The sequence below is a fragment of the Eleutherodactylus coqui genome, chromosome 8, assembly GCF_035609145.1.
Source record: "Eleutherodactylus coqui strain aEleCoq1 chromosome 8, aEleCoq1.hap1, whole genome shotgun sequence".
Taxonomy (NCBI): domain Eukaryota; kingdom Metazoa; phylum Chordata; class Amphibia; order Anura; family Eleutherodactylidae; genus Eleutherodactylus; species Eleutherodactylus coqui.
This window is the reverse complement of record NC_089844.1, coordinates 157,933,393-157,956,284: the sequence shown is the minus strand read 5'-3', so window position 1 is coordinate 157,956,284 and position 22,892 is coordinate 157,933,393. Positions and strand designations below refer to the sequence as shown.

At 44.2% G+C, this 22,892-nt stretch overlaps 1 protein-coding gene across 3 annotated transcripts in view; it reads right to left on the bottom strand.

Moving 5' to 3' along the window:
• Positions 1 to 3,192: 3,192 nt before the first annotated feature.
• The window catches only part of LOC136577065 (heme oxygenase 2-like), a 30,193-nt gene continuing 10,493 nt past the window's right edge, over positions 3,193 to 22,892 (bottom strand). The window contains exons 1-4 of one of the 3 annotated variants that reach the window (XM_066576771.1): positions 13,031 to 13,504; positions 12,802 to 12,906; positions 8,179 to 8,296; positions 3,193 to 8,097 (exon numbers count right to left, since the gene is read on the bottom strand). In XM_066576771.1, coding sequence (XP_066432868.1) covers positions 7,973 to 8,097; positions 8,179 to 8,296; positions 12,802 to 12,807 — 249 coding nt within the window. In that variant the 5' untranslated portion in view covers positions 12,808 to 12,906; positions 13,031 to 13,504 and the 3' untranslated portion in view covers positions 3,193 to 7,972. Of the gene's footprint in view, positions 8,098 to 8,178; positions 8,297 to 12,801; positions 13,505 to 22,892 lie in introns of those variants that run through there. The other 2 variants (XM_066576770.1, XR_010786437.1) reach the window with 2 other exon arrangements.

Genomic DNA, 22,892 nt, shown 5'->3' with positions numbered 1-22,892 from the left:
AGTGGATGTGTGAGGGCACACAAGGTGACCGGGCTCAGGACGCCCCCTACAGACCACCAGTAGAGAGGAGTGTCTGACCAGACTGTTAGGGGGTGTTGGGACCAGTGGATGTGTGAGGGCACACAAGGTGACCGGGCTCAGGACCCCTGACAGACCACCAGTAGAGGAGCATCTGACCAGACTGTTAGGGGGTGTTGGGACCAGGGGATGTGCGAGGGCACACAGTGTGACCAGGCTCAGGACGCCCCCTACAGACCACCAGTAGAGAGGAGCATCTGACCAGACTGTTAGGAGGTGTTGGGACCAGTGGATGTGTGAGGGCACACAAGGTGACCGGGCTCAGGACCCTCGACAGACCACCAGTAGAGAGGAGCGTCTGACCAGACTGTTAGGGGGTGTTGGGACCAGTGGATGTGTGAGGGCACACAAGGTGACCGGGCTCAGGACCCCATACAGATCACCAGTAGAGAGGAGCGTCTGTCCAGACTGTTAGGAGGTGTTGGGACCAGTGGATGTGTGAGGGCACCAAGGAGACCGGGCTCAGGACGCCCCCTACAGACCACCAGTAGAGAGGAGCGTCTGACCAGACTGTTAGGGGGTGTTGGGACCAGTGGATGTGTGAGGGCACACTGGGTGACCGGGCTCAGGACCCCCGACAGACCAGCAGTAGAGAGGAGCGTCTGACCAGACTGTTAGGGGGTGTTGGGACCAGTGGATGTGTGAGGGCACACAAGGTGACCGGGCTCAGGACGCCCCCTACAGACCACCAGTAGAGAGGAGTGTCTGACCAGACTGTTAGGGGGTGTTGGGACCAGTGGATGTGTGAGGGCACACAAGGTGACCGGGCTCAGGACCCCTGACAGACCACCAGTAGAGAGGAGCATCTGACCAGACTGTTAGGGGGTGTTGGGACCAGGGGATGTGCGAGGGCACACAGTGTGACCAGGCTCAGGACGCCCCCTACAGACCACCAGTAGAGAGGAGCATCTGACCAGACTGTTAGGAGGTGTTGGGACCAGTGGATGTGTGAGGGCACACAAGGTGACCGGGCTCAGGACCCTCGACAGACCACCAGTAGAGAGGAGCGTCTGACCAGACTGTTAGGGGGTGTTGGGACCAGTGGATGTGTGAGGGCACACAAGGTGACCGGGCTCAGGACCCCATACAGATCACCAGTAGAGAGGAGCGTCTGTCCAGACTGTTAGGAGGTGTTGGGACCAGTGGATGTGTGAGGGCACCAAGGAGACCGGGCTCAGGACGCCCCCTACAGACCACCAGTAGAGAGGAGCGTCTGACCAGACTGTTAGGGGGTGTTGGGACCAGTGGATGTGTGAGGGCACACTGGGTGACCGGGCTCAGGACCCCCGACAGACCAGCAGTAGAGAGGAGCGTCTGACCAGACTGTTAGGGGGTGTTGGGACCAGTGGATGTGTGAGGGCACACAAGGTGACCGGGCTCAGGACCCCTGACAGACCACCAGTAGAGGAGCGTCTGATCGTCCAACAAGCACCAAGAGCTCCAACTGTTCCGTTGTACGCCATCCAGAGACGGGTGGCACCATCATTACACCCGTGTCTGTCGGAACCATTTCTAGGCGCTTGGCTGAAGGACATTTGGTCTCATAGCCCCCACTACATGTAAGGCCTCTCCCACCGCCGCCTCTGATTGCAGTGATCTTGTGAACGATGAATCTGGACGCTATGGACGGGAACCGGGTTGTCAGTGACAAATCCAGGTTTAGTTTGAGTGCTGACGATGGTCGTGTTCGTGTCTGGAGACCTCGAGGTGAGTGCCTCAATCTTGCCTTTACTGTGGAGCAGCACACTGCCCCCTGCTGGTGTGATGGTCTGGGGGTCCTGTCACATATGATAGCCGGTCCCCTCTAGTAGTGGTACAAGGGACAATGACAGCTTAGTGGTATGTTCAGGACATCCTGCAGCCACGTGTTCGGATAACCCATACGGAAACCCGCAGCGGCGTCCGCGCGTACCGGCCCTATTTTTCTTCTTTCTGTACTGCAGATAGTCCGCATTGGCATATCAGGGGCCGTCTACGCTGGCATATCAGGGGTTGTCCACGCTGGCATATTAGGGGCGGTCCACGCTGGCATATCACAGGCATCCACGTTTGCATATCGGGGCCATCCACGCTGGCATATCAGGGGCCATCTATGGTGGCATATCAGGGGGAGTCCACGCTGGCATATCAGGGGCAGTCCACGCTGGCATATCAGGGGCTGTCCACATTTGCATATTAGGGGTTGTCCATGCTGGCATATCAGGGGCCGTTCGCTCTGGCATATTAGGTGCAGTCCACGCTGGCATATGAGGGGGCTGTCCATGCTGGCATATGAGGGGGCTGTCCACGCTTGCATATTAGGGGCCGTCCACTCTGGCATATTAGGGGCAGTCCATGCTGGCATATCAGAGGGCCGTCCACACTTGCATATTAGGGGCCGTCCACTCTGGCATATTAGGGGCAGTCCATGCTGGCATATCAGGGGCTGTCCACGCTGGCATATCAGGGGGCCGTCCACGCTTGCATATCAGGGGCTGTCCACGCTGGCATATCAGGGGTTGTCCACGCTGGCATATCAGGGGCGGTCCACGCTGGCATATTAGGGGCGGTCCACGCTGGCATATCAGGGGCCGTCTATGCTTGCATATCAGGGGGCCATCTACGCTGGCATATCAGGGGGAGTCCACACTGGCATATCAAGGGCAGTCCACGCTGGCGTATCAGGGGCCGTCCACGCTGGCATATTAGGGGCCGTCCACTGTGGCATATTAGTGGTCGTCCACGCTGGCATATTAGGGGCTGTTCGCTCTGGCATATTAGGTGCAGTCCACGCTGGCATATCAGGGTCTGTCCATGCTGGCATATGATGGGGCTGTCCACGCTTGCATATTAGGGGCCGTCCACTCTGGCATATCAGGGTCTGTCCATGCTGGCATATGAGGGGGCTGTCCACGCTTGCATATCAGAGGGCCGTCCACACTTGCATATTAGGAGCCGTTCACTCTGGCATACTAGGGGCCGTCCTCGCTGGCATATCAGGGGGCCGTCCTCGCTGGCATATCAGGGGGCCGTCCACGCTGGCATATCAGGGGGCCGTCCACGCTGGCATATCAGGGGGCCGTCCACGCTGGCATATCAGGGGCCATCCACACTGGCACATGTTTATCCGTGAAACACACATTTTTTTGTCCAAAGAAACGGATGAAAATGCAGCGTTCGGCGTATTCATAGGCCATAATGGTGTAAACGGAGGCAAACTATGCAGACGTTTCTGGGCGTTTTCTTGTGGAATTGGTAAATGTAGCCGGCTACTTTTTTTCTGTCCGACAAACAAAATATGGAAATGTATTTATTTTTAACTTTGCAGTAAATGAAAAATGTCCAGAAACGCATGACTGTATGTTACCATACGGGGGACAGATACGGTCCTTTATGATTGGGAAGAAAATGTAAAAGAAAGTGTTGAAGTCCAAAACTTTATAGCAATGCCAGTGTGGACGAGCCCTTAGACCACACCCACTGCGCCAGCAGCTGCTTATCACCCTGTGGGCACACCTCTGCAGCAATTCAATGAGGACCCTGCCACTGTTCTGCAGCCGTACAGGTCACATGTAGCCAGACCCCGATCCCGGATTATTCACATTACTGCAGTGGTCCGCAGCCTGCGGCTCCCCAAACTACAATGCCGGCCCCGACGGTCGGAGATTACCAGGAGTTATACTCTTGCCACTTTATAGTAGAAGGTTCATAAGGGAGAAGAGCAGAGTAACCCCCCTACCCTTTAGTAGTACCCAAGATCTATTGGCACCTGCAGGAGCCTCCATCTGCCTGTAGGTGGCGGTGCACTGCTGGATATGGCTGGGGATCACTGCGGTTACAGTCAGGCACTCAGCTTCACGGAATTCTCATTTCTTTGGAACGTTTTCGCTTCTCAAATCCTTCCCTTCTGTCACGTTTATTAACCCCTTAAGGATATCGCTTATTTTGGCCCAAAGGACGCAACGATTTTTGGGGGATTTTCATCTCCACTTTTCAAAAGCCATACGTTTTTTTTCTCCGTATGAAGGCTTGTTTTTTGCGTAGCAAACTGTAGTTTCTATTGGTACTATTTTTACGTGCGTATAATAAATAACTTTTATCAAATTTTTTTTGGAGAGTAGAGAGAAAAAATATCAATTGTGCCTTTTTTTACAGCGTTAATCATGTAGCATAAATGACATGGTTATTTTTTGCTGCGGGTCGGTACGATTAACGGCAAAACCAAAATTATTATTTTTTAGGTTCTCCCACTTTTGCACAATAACCCCCCTCCCCCCCCCCCCTTCCTTTTTATCATGGTTTCATTGAAAGTCCCATAACTTTTCTATCTTTCCATGGACGGAGCTCAGTGAGGGCTTGTTCTTTGCGTGACAAGCTGCAGATTTTATTGATACCATTTTGGGGTATACATGGCTTTTTTAATCACTTCTGTTGGAATTTTTTGGCAGGCAACACAAACAAAATAAGCATTCTGCTTCTGTTTTTTGGGGGGGTTTATATAGATTTTTGCGATGTAGGATAGTGTGCTTAATTTATTGTACAGGTCATTACAGGTACGATGATACCAAATATGTGGGTTTTAAAAAAAACATTTTTTATATATAAATAGGAAAGTGCACAAAAAAGTAGATTTTTTTTTTGTTTGTTTCTTTTTTGGTGGTGGTGATGGTGGTGGTGGAGGTAGAGGGGGGGTTATGTGCTTTTTTTACACTTTTTTAAAAACATTTTTTAAGTCCCTGTAGGGGACTTGAACCGTAAAAGCTCTGATCGTTATGATAATGCATTGCAGTACTGTACTGCAATGCCTTTTCGCTTACAATAGTGATCATAGGCCATGGCAGGCCAGGACAATAGTGTCTGGCATCCGGTCGCCATGGCAACCCATTGATCGTGGGATGTAGGGGGTTAACAGTGGGGATTGCTGCTCTCATTGATCCCCGATGTTGAAATTGGAGGTCAGTTATCAGTCACAGCCGGCTCCTGTGCGCGGAATGGCGTGGGCTCCTGCGCCATTCACAAAACATAAGGTTACGTCTTGTATCACCCAGCCCAGACATAAACATACATCCTGTGGCATTAAGGGGTTAATATCTTCTCTCTGGGAGAGTTCCGACACCCATCTTTCCCAGATTCTTGAGTTGCCAGACTGACTAGTTGTGCAGCCTCACGAGATTGCAGTCTGTATCACTGCATGATGAAGCGGATCAGCCGCTCAGGAATCTGGGTGACAACCCGGCAGGAGTTCTATGCGTCACCCAAAGTAAACCCCAAGTGAAAAATTGTAGAGTAGTATGTGAGAAGCAGGAATCCGCTTTCAGCATCTCTTTAAGTCCAGTGGGACCGCTGCAATGACTGAAGTAAGGAAAGCGTACTGGAAGTGGGCTCCATCTACTAGGGTACAGGCATGGAGATGTTCCACAGTGAGGTCCAGGACTGACGCTATCATTGCGGGACCGAGTTAGTGAACAGTGAAGCGTCGATTCAGTGCAGATGCAAATAACTAGAAAGAGAGTGATCCAATCAGAAGACAATGTAAATTTCCGTGTGAACGTGCGGAATGGAATTTGGCGCAATCACCTCGTTGGTCCTGTGTTCATTCCAGGATCTCTAATCGGATCAGTACCTGAATCTCCTGCAGAAGTTGTACTTCACTCATTCCAATAACTGAATACTTGAGTGTAAATATGTAAATATAAATCCATGAATCATCCTCTTCTCTGTCACTCATTCCATTTCTGAGAAATCTGGTTCACCACCAACATGGCCACCATAACAGATTCCAAAGGGGTTGCCATCTAGCTTTTCTGCATTCCTAAATGGCAAATCTGTCTAGTTGTGTAACAGTAAGGAACACGGGAGATACATGACGGCACCACCAGGCAGAATCCGATTGAAGTTCCCCCTAAAAGCTGTAATGGTGGCCATATTGGTGGTTTCCCAACTTTTCTAGAAACACTGTAGCAGAAGGATATAGACATGAAGTATCATGTGGTCAACACTAAGGATGAAGGAAAAACTGGTGACCATGTTGTCATGAGCCTTAGGAAGGAGGAGGATGTGTAAAATAATTGACGAGGAACTCTGGAGCTGCTTATTCCAGTCCTCGACGTTCAAACCTGGATTAAAACATGTATATTTAGGATGGCCAACCTGGTATATCACGGTAAGATTAAGCCTTTCGAAGAACTTGCACTACAATAGGACATCCCAATTTCGACTTTTCACATCTACGTCTGTATCAGAAGCTACCTGTTGTCACATCCACAAAACAAGGTGCCTAAACAAGTATGTGATTTCCTCTCTGGGTCATTGAAACTAGAACTTCGGACCACTAAATCCATCTATGCTTACCTTAATGGAGATGCGGTGCTCTACAAAAAAGTACATGTAACAAGAGGGCATCTTCTATGTCTAGAAGAAGAAAGGTTTCATCACCAACGTAGAAGGGGGTTCTTTACTGTAAGAGCAGTGAGACTGTGGAACGCTCTGCCTGAGGACGTGGTGATGGCAAAATCAGTAGAGGAGTTTAAGAGGGGTCTAGATGCCTTTCTAGAGCGCTATGATATTACAGGATATATACATTAAATTACCAGCGGGGTTATTGATCCGCGTCTTGTAATCAAGTAGGAACTTTCGAAACGCTGATCCATGGATTATTCTGGCTGCTATTATATAGTCGGGAGATATTCTTCTCCCAAATGGGCTGAATTGGCTTCTGCCTCACATTTGTTTGTTTTTTGCCTTCCTCTGGATCAACAAGGGGGGGGGGGGTCGAAACAGGCTGAACTGGATGGACATAGTACGCTAGGCTGAAAGGAGATAATATTACTAAATTGGAAAACGGATCTGGGCAGAAAAAGGTCCTTAACAACATCCTTATGAAATTTTCCATAAATTAATCGTGAGATGGCACTATTACCCCTCTAAATTAGCACAATGATTCTCAGGCACTTCAAATTTATGCTGGCACAACTGTGGGCAAGCAGGCTCCCTGCTACATAGTTTTTGGGATTTCCCTAAAATAAAAATTTGGTGGTCTTCTATATTCAAATTGGTATCAAAGGTAACTGGCAGCCAATGAACCATGCCTTGACCTTACTAGCCTTAGGCATTGACAACTAGCCACCCAACCTCAGGAGACTAATTTGCCATGTTATCCAGTCAGCAGCCCTCCTGATTGCAAGAAACTGGAGATCCACCGTCTTTCCATCTCCAGAATCCCTGACAGCCACGGTATCCAAACACTCTTTACTTGAAAGCTTGTTTCACCCTAGACAAGATCATCTGCCTGTCATTTATGGTGGGAGCCATGGCTGCACAAATTCCCTAGAAGAGGGAGACCTTAATGATTTCAGGATCGTCCTGATGGTAAAATTGGGTCTAGTTGGCCAAGATTCTGGCTGGTCCTAGGACACAGGAAGTATCTTCCGGGCCTCGAGCCAAGACATGTCCTCTCATAATGAAGAATAGTCCATCCCTTCCCCTTGGTCTTATTTTTTATATATATTTTCTGCTCCATTCTAGATTCCCTTCTATCTATATACATAGTTAATTTTAATCCTAATATGCTACAGATTGTTTGACTGTATTGCAATAGACTGGTATGTATGGCAAGAGGGATGGGCACCCCCGCCTGTCACCACGCTGACTTTACACAGGCATGACCGTGAGCTCTATGTAAAACCTATTGCGTGCTTGTACTCAATGACCCCTTCCTATGCACAGTGCAGTTATAATATATCTGCCTCTGCCCCACCTGGAAATAAAGGGGTTAATGCTTCATGAATGCATCATAAGGGAGGGGCAATTACAGAGGATTCTGGGAATGTAAATGTCTGAGGTCCGGCTGAGATCATACAGAGTCCCGGATTTATTGATAGCCCAAGAAGTGATGGGGTGTCAGCTGTGACCCGGATCACATCAGGTACCAGGCGATGGAGGCAGCAATGGTGGCGGCAAGAGCAGCGAGCACCACTTTCACTGCAGGACGACTTGTAAGAGCCAGTGCAGCGTGGAGCGGACAACCGGAGGCGGCCGCATCTGTGAGAGAGAAGATGGAGGAGTAACTACATGCACCCAACGCCACTGTTATATAGACCGTGTGCGGGCATAGACACTCACCTTTAGCAGCAAAATATGGGCATTTGCGAAGATCCCCCTTCCCATGATGCACTGGGAGGCCGCCATCTTGTATTTCATCGGGAAGCGTGGCTCCTATTTTATCCAACTCCTCAAAAATCTACAGAAAATGAGGAATTTCAATAATTAACAATTTGTACATAAGCGGAAGCATTATAGTTGTTCTATTCTTGTTCCATAAGGGGGCAGTATTATAATAGTTATATTCTTGTACATAGGGGGCAGTATTATAATAGTTATATTCTTGTACATAGGGGGCAGTATTATAGTAGTTATATTCTTGTACATAGGGGGCAGTATTATAGTAGTTATATTCTTGTACATAGGGGGCAGTATTATAGTAGTTATATTCTTGTACATAGAGGGCAGTATTATAGTAGTTATATTCTTGTACATAGGGAGCAGTATTATAGTAGTTGTATTCTTGTACATAGAGGGCAGTATTATAGTAGTTATATTCTTGTACATAGGGGGCAGTATTATAGTAGTTATATTCTTGTACATAGGGGGCAGTATTATAGTAGTTATATTCTTGTACATAGGGGGCAGTATTATAGTAGTTATATTCTTGTACATAGGGGGCAGTATTATAGTAGTTATATTCTTGTACATAGGGGGCAGTATTATAGTAGTTATATTCTTGTACATAGGGGGCAGTATTATAGTAGTTATATTCTTGTACATAGGAGGCAGTATTATAATAGTTATATTCCTGTACATGGGGGGCAATATTATAGTAGTTATATTCTTGTACATAGGGGGCAGTATTATAGTAGTTATATTCTTGTACATAGGAGGCAGTATTATAATAGTTATATTCCTGTACATGGGGGGCAGTATTATAGTAGTTATATTCTTGTACATAGGGGGCAGTATTATATTAGTTATATTATTGTACATAGGAGCAGTATTATAGTAGTTATTTTCTGGTACATAGTGGGGCAGTATTATAATAGTTATATTCTTGTACATAGGAGGCAATATTATAGTGGTTATATTCTTGTACATAGGGGGCAGTATTATAGTAGTTATATTCTTGTACATAGGAGGCAGTATTATAGTAGTTATATTCTTGTACATAGGGGGCAGTATTATAGTAGTTATATTCTTGTACATAGGGGGTAGTATTATAGTAGTTATATTCTTGTATATAGGGGGCAGTATTATAGTAGTTATATTCTTGTACATAGGGCAGTATTATAGTAGTTATATACTTGTGCATCGGAGGCAGTATTATAGTAGCTATATTCTTGTACATAGGGGGCAGTATTATAGTAGTTATATTCTTGTACATAGGGGGCAGTATTATAGTAGTTATATTCTTGTACATAGGGGGCAGTATTATAGTAGTTATATTCTTGTACATAGGGGGCAGTATTATAGTAGTTATATTTTTGTACATAGGGGGCAGTATTATAGTAGTTATATTCTTGTACATAGGGGGCAGTATTATAGTAGTTATATTCTTGTACATAGGAGGCAGTATTATAATAGTTATATTCCTGTACATGGGGGGCAATATTATAGTAGTTATATTCTTGTACATAGGGGGCAGTATTATAGTAGTTATATTCTTGTACATAGGAGGCAGTATTATAATAGTTATATTCCTGTACATGGGGGGCAGTATTATAGTAGTTATATTCTTGTACATAGGGGGCAGTATTATATTAGTTATATTATTGTACATAGGAGCAGTATTATAGTAGTTATTTTCTGGTACATAGTGGGGCAGTATTATAATAGTTATATTCTTGTACATAGGAGGCAGTATTATAGTGGTTATATTCTTGTACATAGGGGGCAGTATTATAGTAGTTATATTCTTGTACATAGGGGGCAGTATTATAGTAGTTATATTCTTGTACATAGGGGGTAGTATTATAGTAGTTATATTCTTGTACATAGGGGGCAGTATTATAGTAGTTATATACTTGTGCATCGGAGGCAATATTATAGTAGCTATACTCTTGTACATAGGAGGCAGTATTATAGTAGTTATATTCTTGCACATAGGAGCAGTATTATAGTAGTTATATTCTTGTACATAGGAGGCAGTATTATAGTAGTTATATTCTTGTACATAAGGGGCAGTATTATAGTAGTTATATTCTTGTACATAGGGGGCAGTATTATAGTAGTTATATTCTTGTACATAGGGGGTAGTATTATAGTAGTTATATTCTTGTACATAGGGGGCAGTATTATAGTAGTTATATTCTTGTACATAGGGCAGTATTATAGTAGTTATATACTTGTGCATCGGAGGCAGTATTATAGTAGCTATATTCTTGTACATAGGAGGCAGTATTATAGTAGTTATATTCTTGCACATAGGAGCAGTATTATAGTAGTTATATTCTTGTACATAGGAGGCAGTATTATAGTAGTTATATTCTTGTACATAGGGGGTAGTATTATAGTAGTTATATTCTTGTACATAGGGGGCAGTATTATAGTAGTTATATTCTTGTACATAGGGCAGTATTATAGTAGTTATATACTTGTGCATCGGAGGCAGTATTATAGTAGCTATATTCTTGTACATAGGAGGCAGTATTATAGTAGTTATATTCTTGTACATAGGGGGCATAATTATAGTAGTTATATTCTTGGACATAGGAGCAGTATTATAGTAGTTATATTCTTGTACATAGGAGGCAGTATTATAGTAGTTATATTCTTGTACATAGGGGGCAGTATTATAATAGTTATATTCCTGTACATGGGGGGCAGTATTATAGTAGTTATATTCTTGTACATAGGGGGCAGTATTATAGTAGTTATATTCTTGTACATAGGGGGCAGTATTATAATAGTTATATTCCTGTACATGGGGGGCAGTATTATAGTAGTTATATTCTTGTACATAGGGGGCAGTATTATAGTAGTTATATTCTTGTACATAGGGGGCAGTATTATAGTAGTTATATTCTTGTACATAGGGGGCAGTATTATAGTAGTTATATTCTTGTACATAGGGGGCAGTATTATAGTAGTTATATTCTTGTACATAGGAGCAGTATTATAGTAGTTATATTCTTGTACATAGGAGGCAGTATTATAGTAGTTATATTCTTGTACATAGGGGGCAGTATTACAGTAGTTATATTATTGTACATAGGAGGCAGTATTATAATAGTTATATTCCTGTACATGGGGGGCAGTATTATAGTAGTTATATTCTTGTACATAGGGGGCAGTATTATAGTAGTTATATTCTTGTACATAGGGGGCAGTATTATAATAGTTATATTCCTGTACATGGGGGGCAGTATTATAGTAGTTATATTCTTGTACATAGGGGGCAGTATTATAGTAGTTATATTCTTGTACATAGGGGGCAGTATTATAGTAGTTATATTCTTGTACATAGGGGGCAGTATTATAGTAGTTATATTCTTGTACATAGGGGGCAGTATTATAATAGTTATATTCCTGTACATGGGGGGCAGTATTATAGTAGTTATATTCTTGTACATAGGGGGCAGTATTATAGTAGTTATATTCTTGTACATAGGAGGCAGTATTATAGTAGTTATATTCTTGTACATAGGGGGCAGTATTATAATAGTTATATTCCTGTACATGGGGGGCAGTATTATAGTAGTTATATTCTTGTACATAGGGGGCAGTATTATAGTAGTTATATTCTTGTACATAGGGGGCAGTATTATAATAGTTATATTCCTGTACATGGGGGGCAGTATTATAGTAGTTATATTCTTGTACATAGGGGGCAGTATTATAGTAGTTATATTCTTGTACATAGGGGGCAGTATTATAGTAGTTATATTCTTGTACATAGGGGGCAGTATTATAGTAGTTATATTCTTGTACATAGGAGCAGTATTATAGTAGTTATATTCTTGTACATAGGAGGCAGTATTATAGTAGTTATATTCTTGTACATAGGGGGCAGTATTACAGTAGTTATATTATTGTACATAGGAGGCAGTATTATAATAGTTATATTCCTGTACATGGGGGGCAGTATTATAGTAGTTATATTCTTGTACATGGGGGGCAGTATTATAGTAGTTATATTCTTGTACATAGGAGGCAGTATTATAATAGTTATATTCCTGTACATGGGGGGCAGTATTATAGTAGTTATATTCTTGTACATGGGGGGCAGTATTATAGTAGTTATATTCTTGTACATAGGAGGCAGTATTATAATAGTTATATTCCTGTACATGGGGGGCAGTATTATAGTAGTTATATTCTTGTACATGGGGGGCAGTATTATAGTAGTTATATTCTTGTACATAGGAGGCAGTATTATAATAGTTATATTCCTGTACATGGGGGGCAGTATTATAGTAGTTATATTCTTGTACATGGGGGGCAGTATTATAGTAGTTATATTCTTGTACATAGGAGGCAGTATTATAATAGTTATATTCCTGTACATGGGGGGCAGTATTATAGTAGTTATATTCTTGTACATAGGGGGCAGTATTATAGTAGTTATATTCTTGTACATAGGGGGCAGTATTATACTAGTTATATTCTTGTTCATAGAAGTCAGTATTATAGCAGGTTACAAGTAACATAGGTGTAATATAGTTCTTATAATTCCAGGTGGAGTAGGACATTTACCTGCATATTAAACTGATATGCTTTTCTTGCCTCCTCCACGATGCTCTTCTTGGTCTCCTAATCCACTTCTTGGATATTTATTTGGGCCCTGTAGAGTTGCTTGAACTGGAATGCATTTGTGACATTATCAAACAAGTAGAATTGCACTCCTTCCCCGTTGCTGGGTAGAGCCAAGGCTCTCTGAACCACCTTCTTCAGGACTTGTCCCCCTGAGAGATCCCCAAAATACCTGGTGTAGGCATGAGCCACCAGCAGCTCTGGCTTGTGATGACCCAAGTGGCGGATCCGGTCCACATAAGCTTGTGCGGCATCAGAGCACTGGATAGCGTCCTTCCAGTCTTCCCCATAGAAGTAAGCAACATCTTTCTTCAGAGCTTCCAGCCGGTACAACTCCTGAGGGAAATACACCGGAATGATAGCTGGATTTTCCTTGTTTCGATCAAGCTCTTCCTCCAGCGCAGAATATACATAGTACAGGGCAGCAATGCCCAGCTGTATACAAGAGACAGACAATGAGGTGGGTTAATTGGGCATAAATCCATCCTTCACTAAATGGGCGCGACCCAGTTTATCAGCATTTTTAGGGATTTTCTCTCTTGTAAATTGGCAGTAGCAGCATGGGGTCAGCTGTGTAATGGCGGCGCTGAAATGGGAGTTATAGTATCCTGAAGACATGACTATTAGAGATGAGCGAGCGTACTCGGAAAAGCACTACTCGCTTGAGTAATTTGCTTTATCCGAGTATCGCTGTGCTCGTCCCTGAAGATTCGGGTGCCGGCACGGAGCGGGGAGCTGCAGGGGAGAGCGGGGAGGAACGGAGGAGAGATCTCTCTCTCCCTCTCTCCCGCCCGCTCTCCCCTGCTCCCCGCTGCGACTCACCTGTCAGCCGCAGCGGCACCCGAATCTTCAGACCCGAGCACAGCGATACTCGGATAAAGCAAATTACTCAAGCGAGTAGTGCTTTTCCGAGTACGCTCGCTCATCTCTAATGACTATTCATAAGCCAGCACAGATCTCCTAGTGGTGCATGAAGTCAGGACATACGAGGGTGTCACCCTGGCACTTTTTTGGTACCCATGGCACCTTTTACATGGCCACCAAAATTGTTCTGACAAGGATAGAAACTATATGGTTAAGAACAATCATATTAAATAATTCAATGTATATGGCAGTTTAATGCTCGCATACTGGCGAGCACGATATCGGCACGTGATTAACGGCCCAATATCATACTCACCCATGTGAAGTTAGCCTTAGACTTGACTTGTTTACAGCATTCCTCATTCCTCTCCAATTCCAACTGAACAACCACTCCTAACTGACGTCCCATGCGGGACGTTCCATTTTACCTCCTCCAATCACAGGCTCTCTCTGTCAATCACCCCACTAGCCAATCCCAGAGCAGTTCCTATCAGACAGAATGGCCAATGGCCGACAGCCAATGGGAAAAGAGGGTGGTTGTCGGGCGGATTATACTCATGGACCATTTACTTTTCTAACTGCAAGTTTTCCAATCACCGAAGTCCTACTTTAATAAACATACATTTATAGCTACTTAAATACATATGATAATTGATATTATCAGTCTGATGACTTCACTTTGCACTATGCCAGATACGAGGAAATCAGGAGGAATAGAGTAGGCTTTATTACAAACAAGCAGGCCTCAAAGGCAGTAGATAGTTTTAGAAAAATCAGCAACCGTATCATTGCCATCAGGATACATGGTAAGCCAGTGAATATCTATGCCCCAACAACGGATGCCAATGAGGAAACCATTGAAGACTTTTATGCCGACGTCTTAAAAACTCTAAACAAAGTTCGAAAGAAGGACATCATTTACATTATAGACGACTTCAGTTCCAAAATCGGCAGCCAACCAGAGGCAGCCATCACAGGAAGATTTGGGTTTGGTGAAAGAAATGAAGCTGGTGATCGCTTGGTACAGTTCTGCCAAGAAAATCGTCTCAGGATAGCAAACACATGGTTTATGCAATACAAATGCTAACTGTACACGTGGACATCTCCCAAACACCGACTGTACACGTGGACATTTCCCAAACGCCGACTGTACACATGGACATCTCCCAAACGCCAACTGTACACATAGACATCTCCCAAACGCCAACTGTACACATGGACATCTCCCAAATGCTGACTGTACACATGGACATCCCCCAAACACAGACTGTACACATGTACATCTCCCAAATGCTGACTGTACACATGGACATCTTCCAAATGCTGACTGTACACATGGACATCTCCAAAACGCCAACTGTACACATGGACATCTCCCAAATGCTGACTGTACACATGGACATCCCCCAAATGCTGAATGTACACATGGACATCTCCCAAATGCTGAATGTACACATGGACATCTCCCAAACGCCAACTGTACACATGGACATCTCCCAAATGCTGACTGTACACGTGGACATCTCCCAATGGCCTCCATCGGAATCAGTTTGATTACATCCTGTGTAATCATCGTTGGTGAAGTTCAATTGTTTCAATAAAAACCTTTCCTGGCGCCGACTACGGCACTGGTCATGAGCTCGTTGCAGCTAAGATCAAGACCAAATTCTGTAGCATTAAGAAATGCCCTCCATGGAGAAAATTCAACACCTCTAAAATCCCCCAATCATACACTATTGAGGTAGCAAGCCGATTTTAATTGCTTGACACATCAGAAAAGCTTCCAGAGGAAGTTTGGCACAATATACAGTCCACAGTTATGGAAACAACCGGTAAGCATCCAGCCTATACGAAGCAGGAAAAACAACACTATTGGTTGTCCAAGCAAACCCTCGGGATAGCCGATAAAAGAAGAGCAGCAAAGGCGGTCGGCAACAAAGACGAAGTTCGGCAACTAAATGCCGATTTTCAACGAGCGGCAAGAAAAGACAAGGAAATGGAGTGGAATGAGCATTGCAAACAACTTGATGCAGAAGCCATGAAAGGCCATATGTGAGGTCAAGATGGCCAGAAAACCTTTCATGGCACGCAATGGCACAATCAAAGGCAAAAATGGGAAGGAAAGGAATAACCAACTGAGGGCGGACACCCACTGGCGATATTTTCAATCTTGAAAACACTCGCCTCACAGCGCAAGAAAGAGGCTAGGTTTGTTTGCAGTCTTTCCTCCCCGTTCTGGGATGGGTTGAGTGGGTGGCTGCACATTAGCCCGCATTGAACAACTTGGTCCTCCATATCATAGTCTAGCTGACTGCATTCTATTAGGGTTACGGCAATTGTGCCTGTTCTGGATTTTTTTCAAATTTGCACAAAGCTACAATGGCTGCACATCCAAGTGGAAGAATGTATTAAGTTGGGTACCACAAGGCTCTGTCCTGGTCCCAGTGTTGTTCATGTTTTTATAAATGACTAGCTTACCCATCGCCCGTTGCTGCGAAGACAGACATACATACATACAGTCGTGTGTATATATATATATATATATATATATATATATATATATATATATATATAAACAACCAATCACAGCACAGCTTTCATGTTACCTCAGTGGTATAATATATAACAACCAATCACAGCGCAGTTTACATGTTACCTCAGCTTTATAATATATAACACCCAATCAGAGCGCAGATTTCATGTTATCTCAGCAGTATAATATATAACAACCAATCACAGCACAGCTTTCATGTTACCTCAGCAGTATAATATATAGCAACCAATCACAGCGCAGATTTCATGTTATCTCAGCAGTATAATATATAACAACCAATCACTGCACAGCTTTCATGTTACCTCAGCAGTATAATATATAGCAACCAATCACAGCGCAGCTTTCATGTAACCTCAGTAGAATAAGAAGTAGCAACCAATCACAGCACAGCTTTTATGTTGCCTCAGCAGTATAATATATAGCAACCAATCACAGCACAGCTTTCATGTTACCTCAGCAGTATAAGAAATAGCAACCAATCACAGCACAGCTTTCATTTTTACCTAAGCATTCTCAATATCCAGCAATTGTCTTGCGAAACGTTCGGCAGATGCATCATTTTGTAGTTGAACACTCATCCTGTTGCTCGTAATGCCTTTTGCTTTTGTGCTTGAGATGGAAATCAAACGATCTTTGTCTGGGGGGCATAACTGTCGACGATGCTCGTACGAGCGCCACCTATCGTAGGATAGTTGTACTATGCCTATAATCTTCCCAGGAGTGTACTCAACAACTTCCCAAAGTTTCATGGCGATTGGATGAATGGTGTAGTAATACATAAAGGACAGACAGACAGACATTCATTCATTTTTATATATATATATATATATATATATAGATGACATCAGGAAGTAAGAGAATTAGATTCCGTACGTAAAATTTGGACGCTAATTTTTTGGCACTTAGAATTGAATAATCGAGTTGGGACCTATTAACTTTTCCTATTCATGACATAATCAATGCTCGTGTCAAATTTCAAGTTTTAATGACATTGGGAAGTGAGAGAATTAGATTCCGTACGTAAAATTTGGATGCTAATTCTTTGGCGTTTGCAATTGAATAATCGAGTTGGGACCCATTAACTTTTCCTATTTATGACATAATCAATTCTCGTGCCAAATTTCAAGTTTTTATGACATCGGGAAGTGAGAGAATTAGTGGCAATGATGGAAATCGAACGATCTACGTAGGGGGGGGGGGCGTAACTGTCGACGATGCTCGCACGCGCGCCACCTATCGTAGGATAGATGTACTATGCCAGTAATCTTCCCAGGAGTGTACTCAACAACTTCCCAAAGTTTAATGGCGATCGGATGAATGGTGTAGTAGCGCATAAAGGACAAACAGACACACAGACAGACATTCATTTTTATATATATAGATTTTGAGGAGGGAATTGATGGGAAACTGATAAAATTTGCCGATGACACACAGCTAGGAGAGTTAGCTAACACTAGGGAAGAGAGTATTCAAAAAGATCTACAAAAGCTTGAACAGTGGGCAGCGACTAACAGAATGGTATTTAACAAGGAGAAATGCAAAGTCCTACATCTGGGCAAGAAAAATGGAAAAAGTACATACAGAATGGGAGGAATTGGGCTAAGCAGCACATGTGAAAAAGACTTGGGTATACTAATAGATCATGGATTGAACATGAGTCAACAATGTGATGCAGCAGCCAAAAAGGCAAACACCATTCTGGGACGTATTAAGAGAAGCATAGAGTCTAGATCACGTGAGGTAATTATCCCCCTCTACTCTTCCTTTGTCAGACCCCATCTGGAATACTGTGTCCAGTTCTAGGCACCACACTTAAAAAAAAACATAGACAAACTGAAGCAAGTTCAGAAAAGAGTTACCAAGATGGTGAGCGGTCTGCAAATCATGTCCTATGAGGAACGGTTAAAGGATCTGGGAATGTTTAGCTTAGGCTGAGAGGAGACTTAATAGCTGTGTACAAATATCTGAAGGGCGGTCACAGTGCAGAGGGATCAGCCCTATTCTCATCTTCACCAGGAAAGACTAGAAGCAATGGGATGAAACTGAAAGGGAGGGGACACAGATTAGATATTAGACAGTGCGGGTGATCAATGAGTGGAACGGGTTACCACAGGAGGTGGTGAGTTCTCCTTCAATGGAAGTGTTCAAACAAAGCCTGGACAAATATCTGTCTGGGATGATTTGGGGATCCTGCACGGAGCAGGGGGTTGGACCCGATGACTCTGGAGGTCGCTTCCTACTCTACCATTCTAGGATTCTATAAATATAAGATGTAAAAAAATTGAAATAGTCTGAAGACTTTCCAGATGCAGTGTATATGAAGTTTACTTTTTTGGACACTTAAATGGGTTTTTGAGGCAATTGCAGGCGCAGTTCCTATTGATTTTAATGAGAGCATTGCCTGCATTTACGAGAGCTGGCCACTACACAGGGGTCGGAGCAGTGCTTCCACTCTGACCCCGGTGTATCCTGGTCGCCGCTTCCTGGAGAACCTCTTTAATTTCTAGTAAAACAAAGAAAAGAAAAATTATTTTTATTAAAAAAGTATAAAGAACAGCCGGATGTGTTGTGGGAAAACAGTACAACATTTCTTTGGGCAGCTAAGAAAATAAGAAAAAAAAGTGCATTTTAATCAATCTATAGTATAATGAAAAGCTATACATCTTTCTAATATACTTTGTCTTTCAGTTTCTCAGCATTTTCAACATTTCTGCTTGCTTTCAGTGAATGGGAACATTTTTGTTTCCCAAGAAGAAAACTTCTCAGGCTGAGGGTTTGATAAAGTGGACAAGTATAAAGGAAAAGACGCTGCCTGCGATGTCCGCAGATGTGCCCCGACGTGACAGGCGGAGTGCTACAGGTTGGCTCATGATCGGGGGCCATGAGTCATGCAATATCTTGGCAGAACATCAAGAACTTTCATGGAATATACAGAGAAGAAGAACACAGAGGAACATGATTACGTCAAAGTATTTCACAACAGTGATACTAATTAGAGATGAGCAAGTATACTTGCTAAAGGCACTTGCTCGAGCGATCATTGCCTTTAGCGAGTACCTGCCCACTCGAGACTGAAGGTGCGGGTGCCGGCGGCGGGCAGGGAGCTGCGGGGGAGAGCGCGGAGGAAAGGAGGGGAGATCTCTCTCTCCCTCTCTCCCCCCCTGCTCCCTCCAGCTTACTGCTGCTACTCACCGCTCCCCCGCGCCGGAACCCGAACCTTCAATCTCGAGCGGGCAGGTACTCGCTAAAGGCAATGCTCGCTCGAGCAATTGCCTTTAGCAAGTATACTCGCTCATCTCCAATACTAATCTGTTCTGCGCAGGACCTTGCAGGCGGGATGGAATTAGTCTGAGCGACATTCCATCACCACATGTTATCGCTATGGGGCGTGAATTCTGCACCTATTAAAATCTGCATATATAGTTCAAACACGAAAGATTCAAATCCACAGCGAAAAAGCTTTCAGGTGAAGAATTAAGGGCGTCTTGCGAAATTGTTGCTGCGGATTTCTAACATACAAGAGATGTCATTCCGCCATTAAAGCCTGCGAAAAATAAAACACAATACATTCTGCAGCGGAATCCGCACTGATTAACAAAATTCACATCTGTGCTGCATCCTGCGGCCAATGCCGTCCCATGTGAAAGGTTCCCCGATGCGGGAATGGAGGGGGGGGGGGGAGGTGACGATAACAGTGGATGCAAAATGGGAAATATTTGATTTCCTGTGGTGTCAACTCAGAAATGGAAATTTTTGGTTTTATTAACACCCTAATATCCTATGTTTTTTGGCCCCTTCGCAAGAACGTATTTGTGCGTGCGATATGCAGAGAATAGAACCCATTTTTTTCAATGGGTTCATTATTCTTTTTTGTCCAGGACGCAATAGAATATATCTGGACCTCATTATGCTAAATAGCCGTTTAAATCGGAGTACAGAAAAATACGCTGATACACGTGCAGATAAGAACCTCCAGAACGTTCACCAGATCGAAGACCAGCGAAGGAACATGGCGAAGGAGTAACGTCTTCCCAAGGGAACCAAAGCAGCTCCCTCGTAAGTGCAAAGTGAAACCCTGTGATTGCTCAGCCAGAGTTTTCACAACAACTTTATAATGATCATCATCATCGTCATCGTCTACATCTCCTTCGTCATCGCCATCGCTACATCTCCTTCATGATCATCTACATCTCCTTCGTCATCGTCTACATCTCCATCGCCATCGCTACATCTCCTTCGTAATCGTCATCGTCTACATCTCCTTCATCATCGCCATCGCTACATCTCCTTCGTCATCGTCAACATCTCCTTCATCATCGTCATCGTCTACATCTCCTTCGTCATCGTCTACATCTCCTTCGTCATCGTCTTCGTCATCGCCATCGTCTACATCTCCTTCATCATCGTCATCGTCTACATCTCCTTCGTCATCGTCATCGTTTACATCTCCCTCGTCATCACCATTGCTACATCTCCTTCGTCATTGTCTACATCTCCTTAGTCATCGTCTACATCTCCTTCGTCATCGTCATCATCTTGATCTCCATCGTCATCGTCTACATCTCCATCGTCATCGTCTACATCTCCTTCGTCATCGTCTACATCTCCTTCGTCATCGTCTACATATCCATCGTCATCGTCTACATCTCCTTCGTCATCGCCATCGCTACATCTCCTTCATCATCGCCATCGCTACATCTCCTTCGTTATCATCATTGTCTACATCTCCTTCGTCATCGTCTACATCTCCATCGTCATCGTCTACATCTTCTTCGTCATCGTCATTGTCTACATCTCCTTCGTCATCGTCATTGTCTACATCTTCTTCGTCATCGCCATCGTCTACATCTCCTTCCTTATCGCCATCGTCTACATCTCCTTCGTCATCATCATAGTCTACATCTCCTTCATCATCGCCATCGCTACATCTCCTTCATCATCGCCATCGCTACATCTCCTTCGTCATCTCCATCGTTACATCTCCTTCGTCATCGACATCGCTACATCTCCTTCATCATCGCCATCGTCTACATCTCCTTCGTCATCGTCATTGTCTACATCTCCTTCGTCATCGCCATCGCTACATCTCCTTCGTCATCGCCATCGTCTACATCTCCTTCGTCGTCATCATTGTCTACATCTCCTTCGTCATCGCCATCGCTACATCTCTTTCGTCATCGCCATCGTCTACATCTCCTTCGTCGTCATCATTGTCTACATCTCCTTCGTCATCATCTACATCTCCATCGTCATCGTCATCGTCTACATCTCAATCGTCATCGTCTACATCTCCTTCGTCATCGTCATCGTCTACATCTCCTTCGTCATCGTCATTGTCTACATCTCCTTCGTCATCGTCATTGTCTACATCTTCTTCGTCATCGCCATCGTCTACATCTCCTTCGTTATCGCCATCGTCTACATCTCCTTCGTCATCATCATTGTCTACATCTCCTTCGTCATCTCCATCGCTACATCTCCTTCATCATCGCCATCGCTACATCTCCTTCATCATCGCCATTGCTACATCTCCTTCGTCTTTGTCTACATCTCCTTCGTCATCGCCATCGCTACATCTCCTTCGTCATCGCCATCATCTACATCTCCTTCGTCGTGATCATTGCCTACATCTCCTTCGTCATCATCTACATCTCCATCGTCATCGTCTACATCTCCTTCGTCATCGCCATCGTCTACATCTCCTTCGTCATCACCATCGCTACATCTCCTTCATCATCGCCATCGCTACATCTCCTTCGTCATCATCATTGTCTACATCTCCTTCGTCATCGTCTACATCTCCATCGTCATCGTCTACATCTCCTTTGTCATCGTCTACATCTCCTTCGTCATCATCTACATCTCCTTCGTCATCGTCTACATCTCCTTCGTCTTCGTCATCGTCTATATCTCCTTCATCATCACCATCGCTACATCTCCTTCGTCATCGTCTACATCTCCTTCGTCATCGTCATTGTCTACATCTTCTTCGTCATCGCCATCGTCTACATCTCCTTCGTCATCATCGTCTACATCTCCTTCATCATCGCCATCGCTACATCTCCTTCGTCATCTCCATCGCTACATCTCCTTCATCATCGCCATCGCTACATCTCCTTCATCATCGCCATCGCTACATCTCCTTCGTCATCGTCATTGTCTACATCTCCTTCGTCATCGCCATCGCTACATCTCCTTCGTCATCGCCATCGTCTACATCTCCTTCGTCGTCATCATTGTCTACATCTCCTTCGTCATCATCTACACCAACATCGTCATCGTCTACATCTCCTTCGTCATCGTCTACATCTCCTTCGTCATCGCCATCGTCTACATCTCCTTCGTCATCGTCTACATCTCCTTCGTCATCGTCAACGTCTACATCTCCATCATCACCATCGCTACATCTCCTTCGTCATTGTCTACATCTCCTTCGTCATCGTCTACATCTCCTTCGTCATCGTCATCGTCTACATCTCCTTCATCATCGCCATCGCTACATCTCCTTCGTCATCGTCATTGTCTACATCTCCTTCGTCATCGTCATTGTCTACATCTTCTTCGTCATCATCATTGTCTACATCTCCTTCGTCATCTCCATCGCTACATCTCCTTC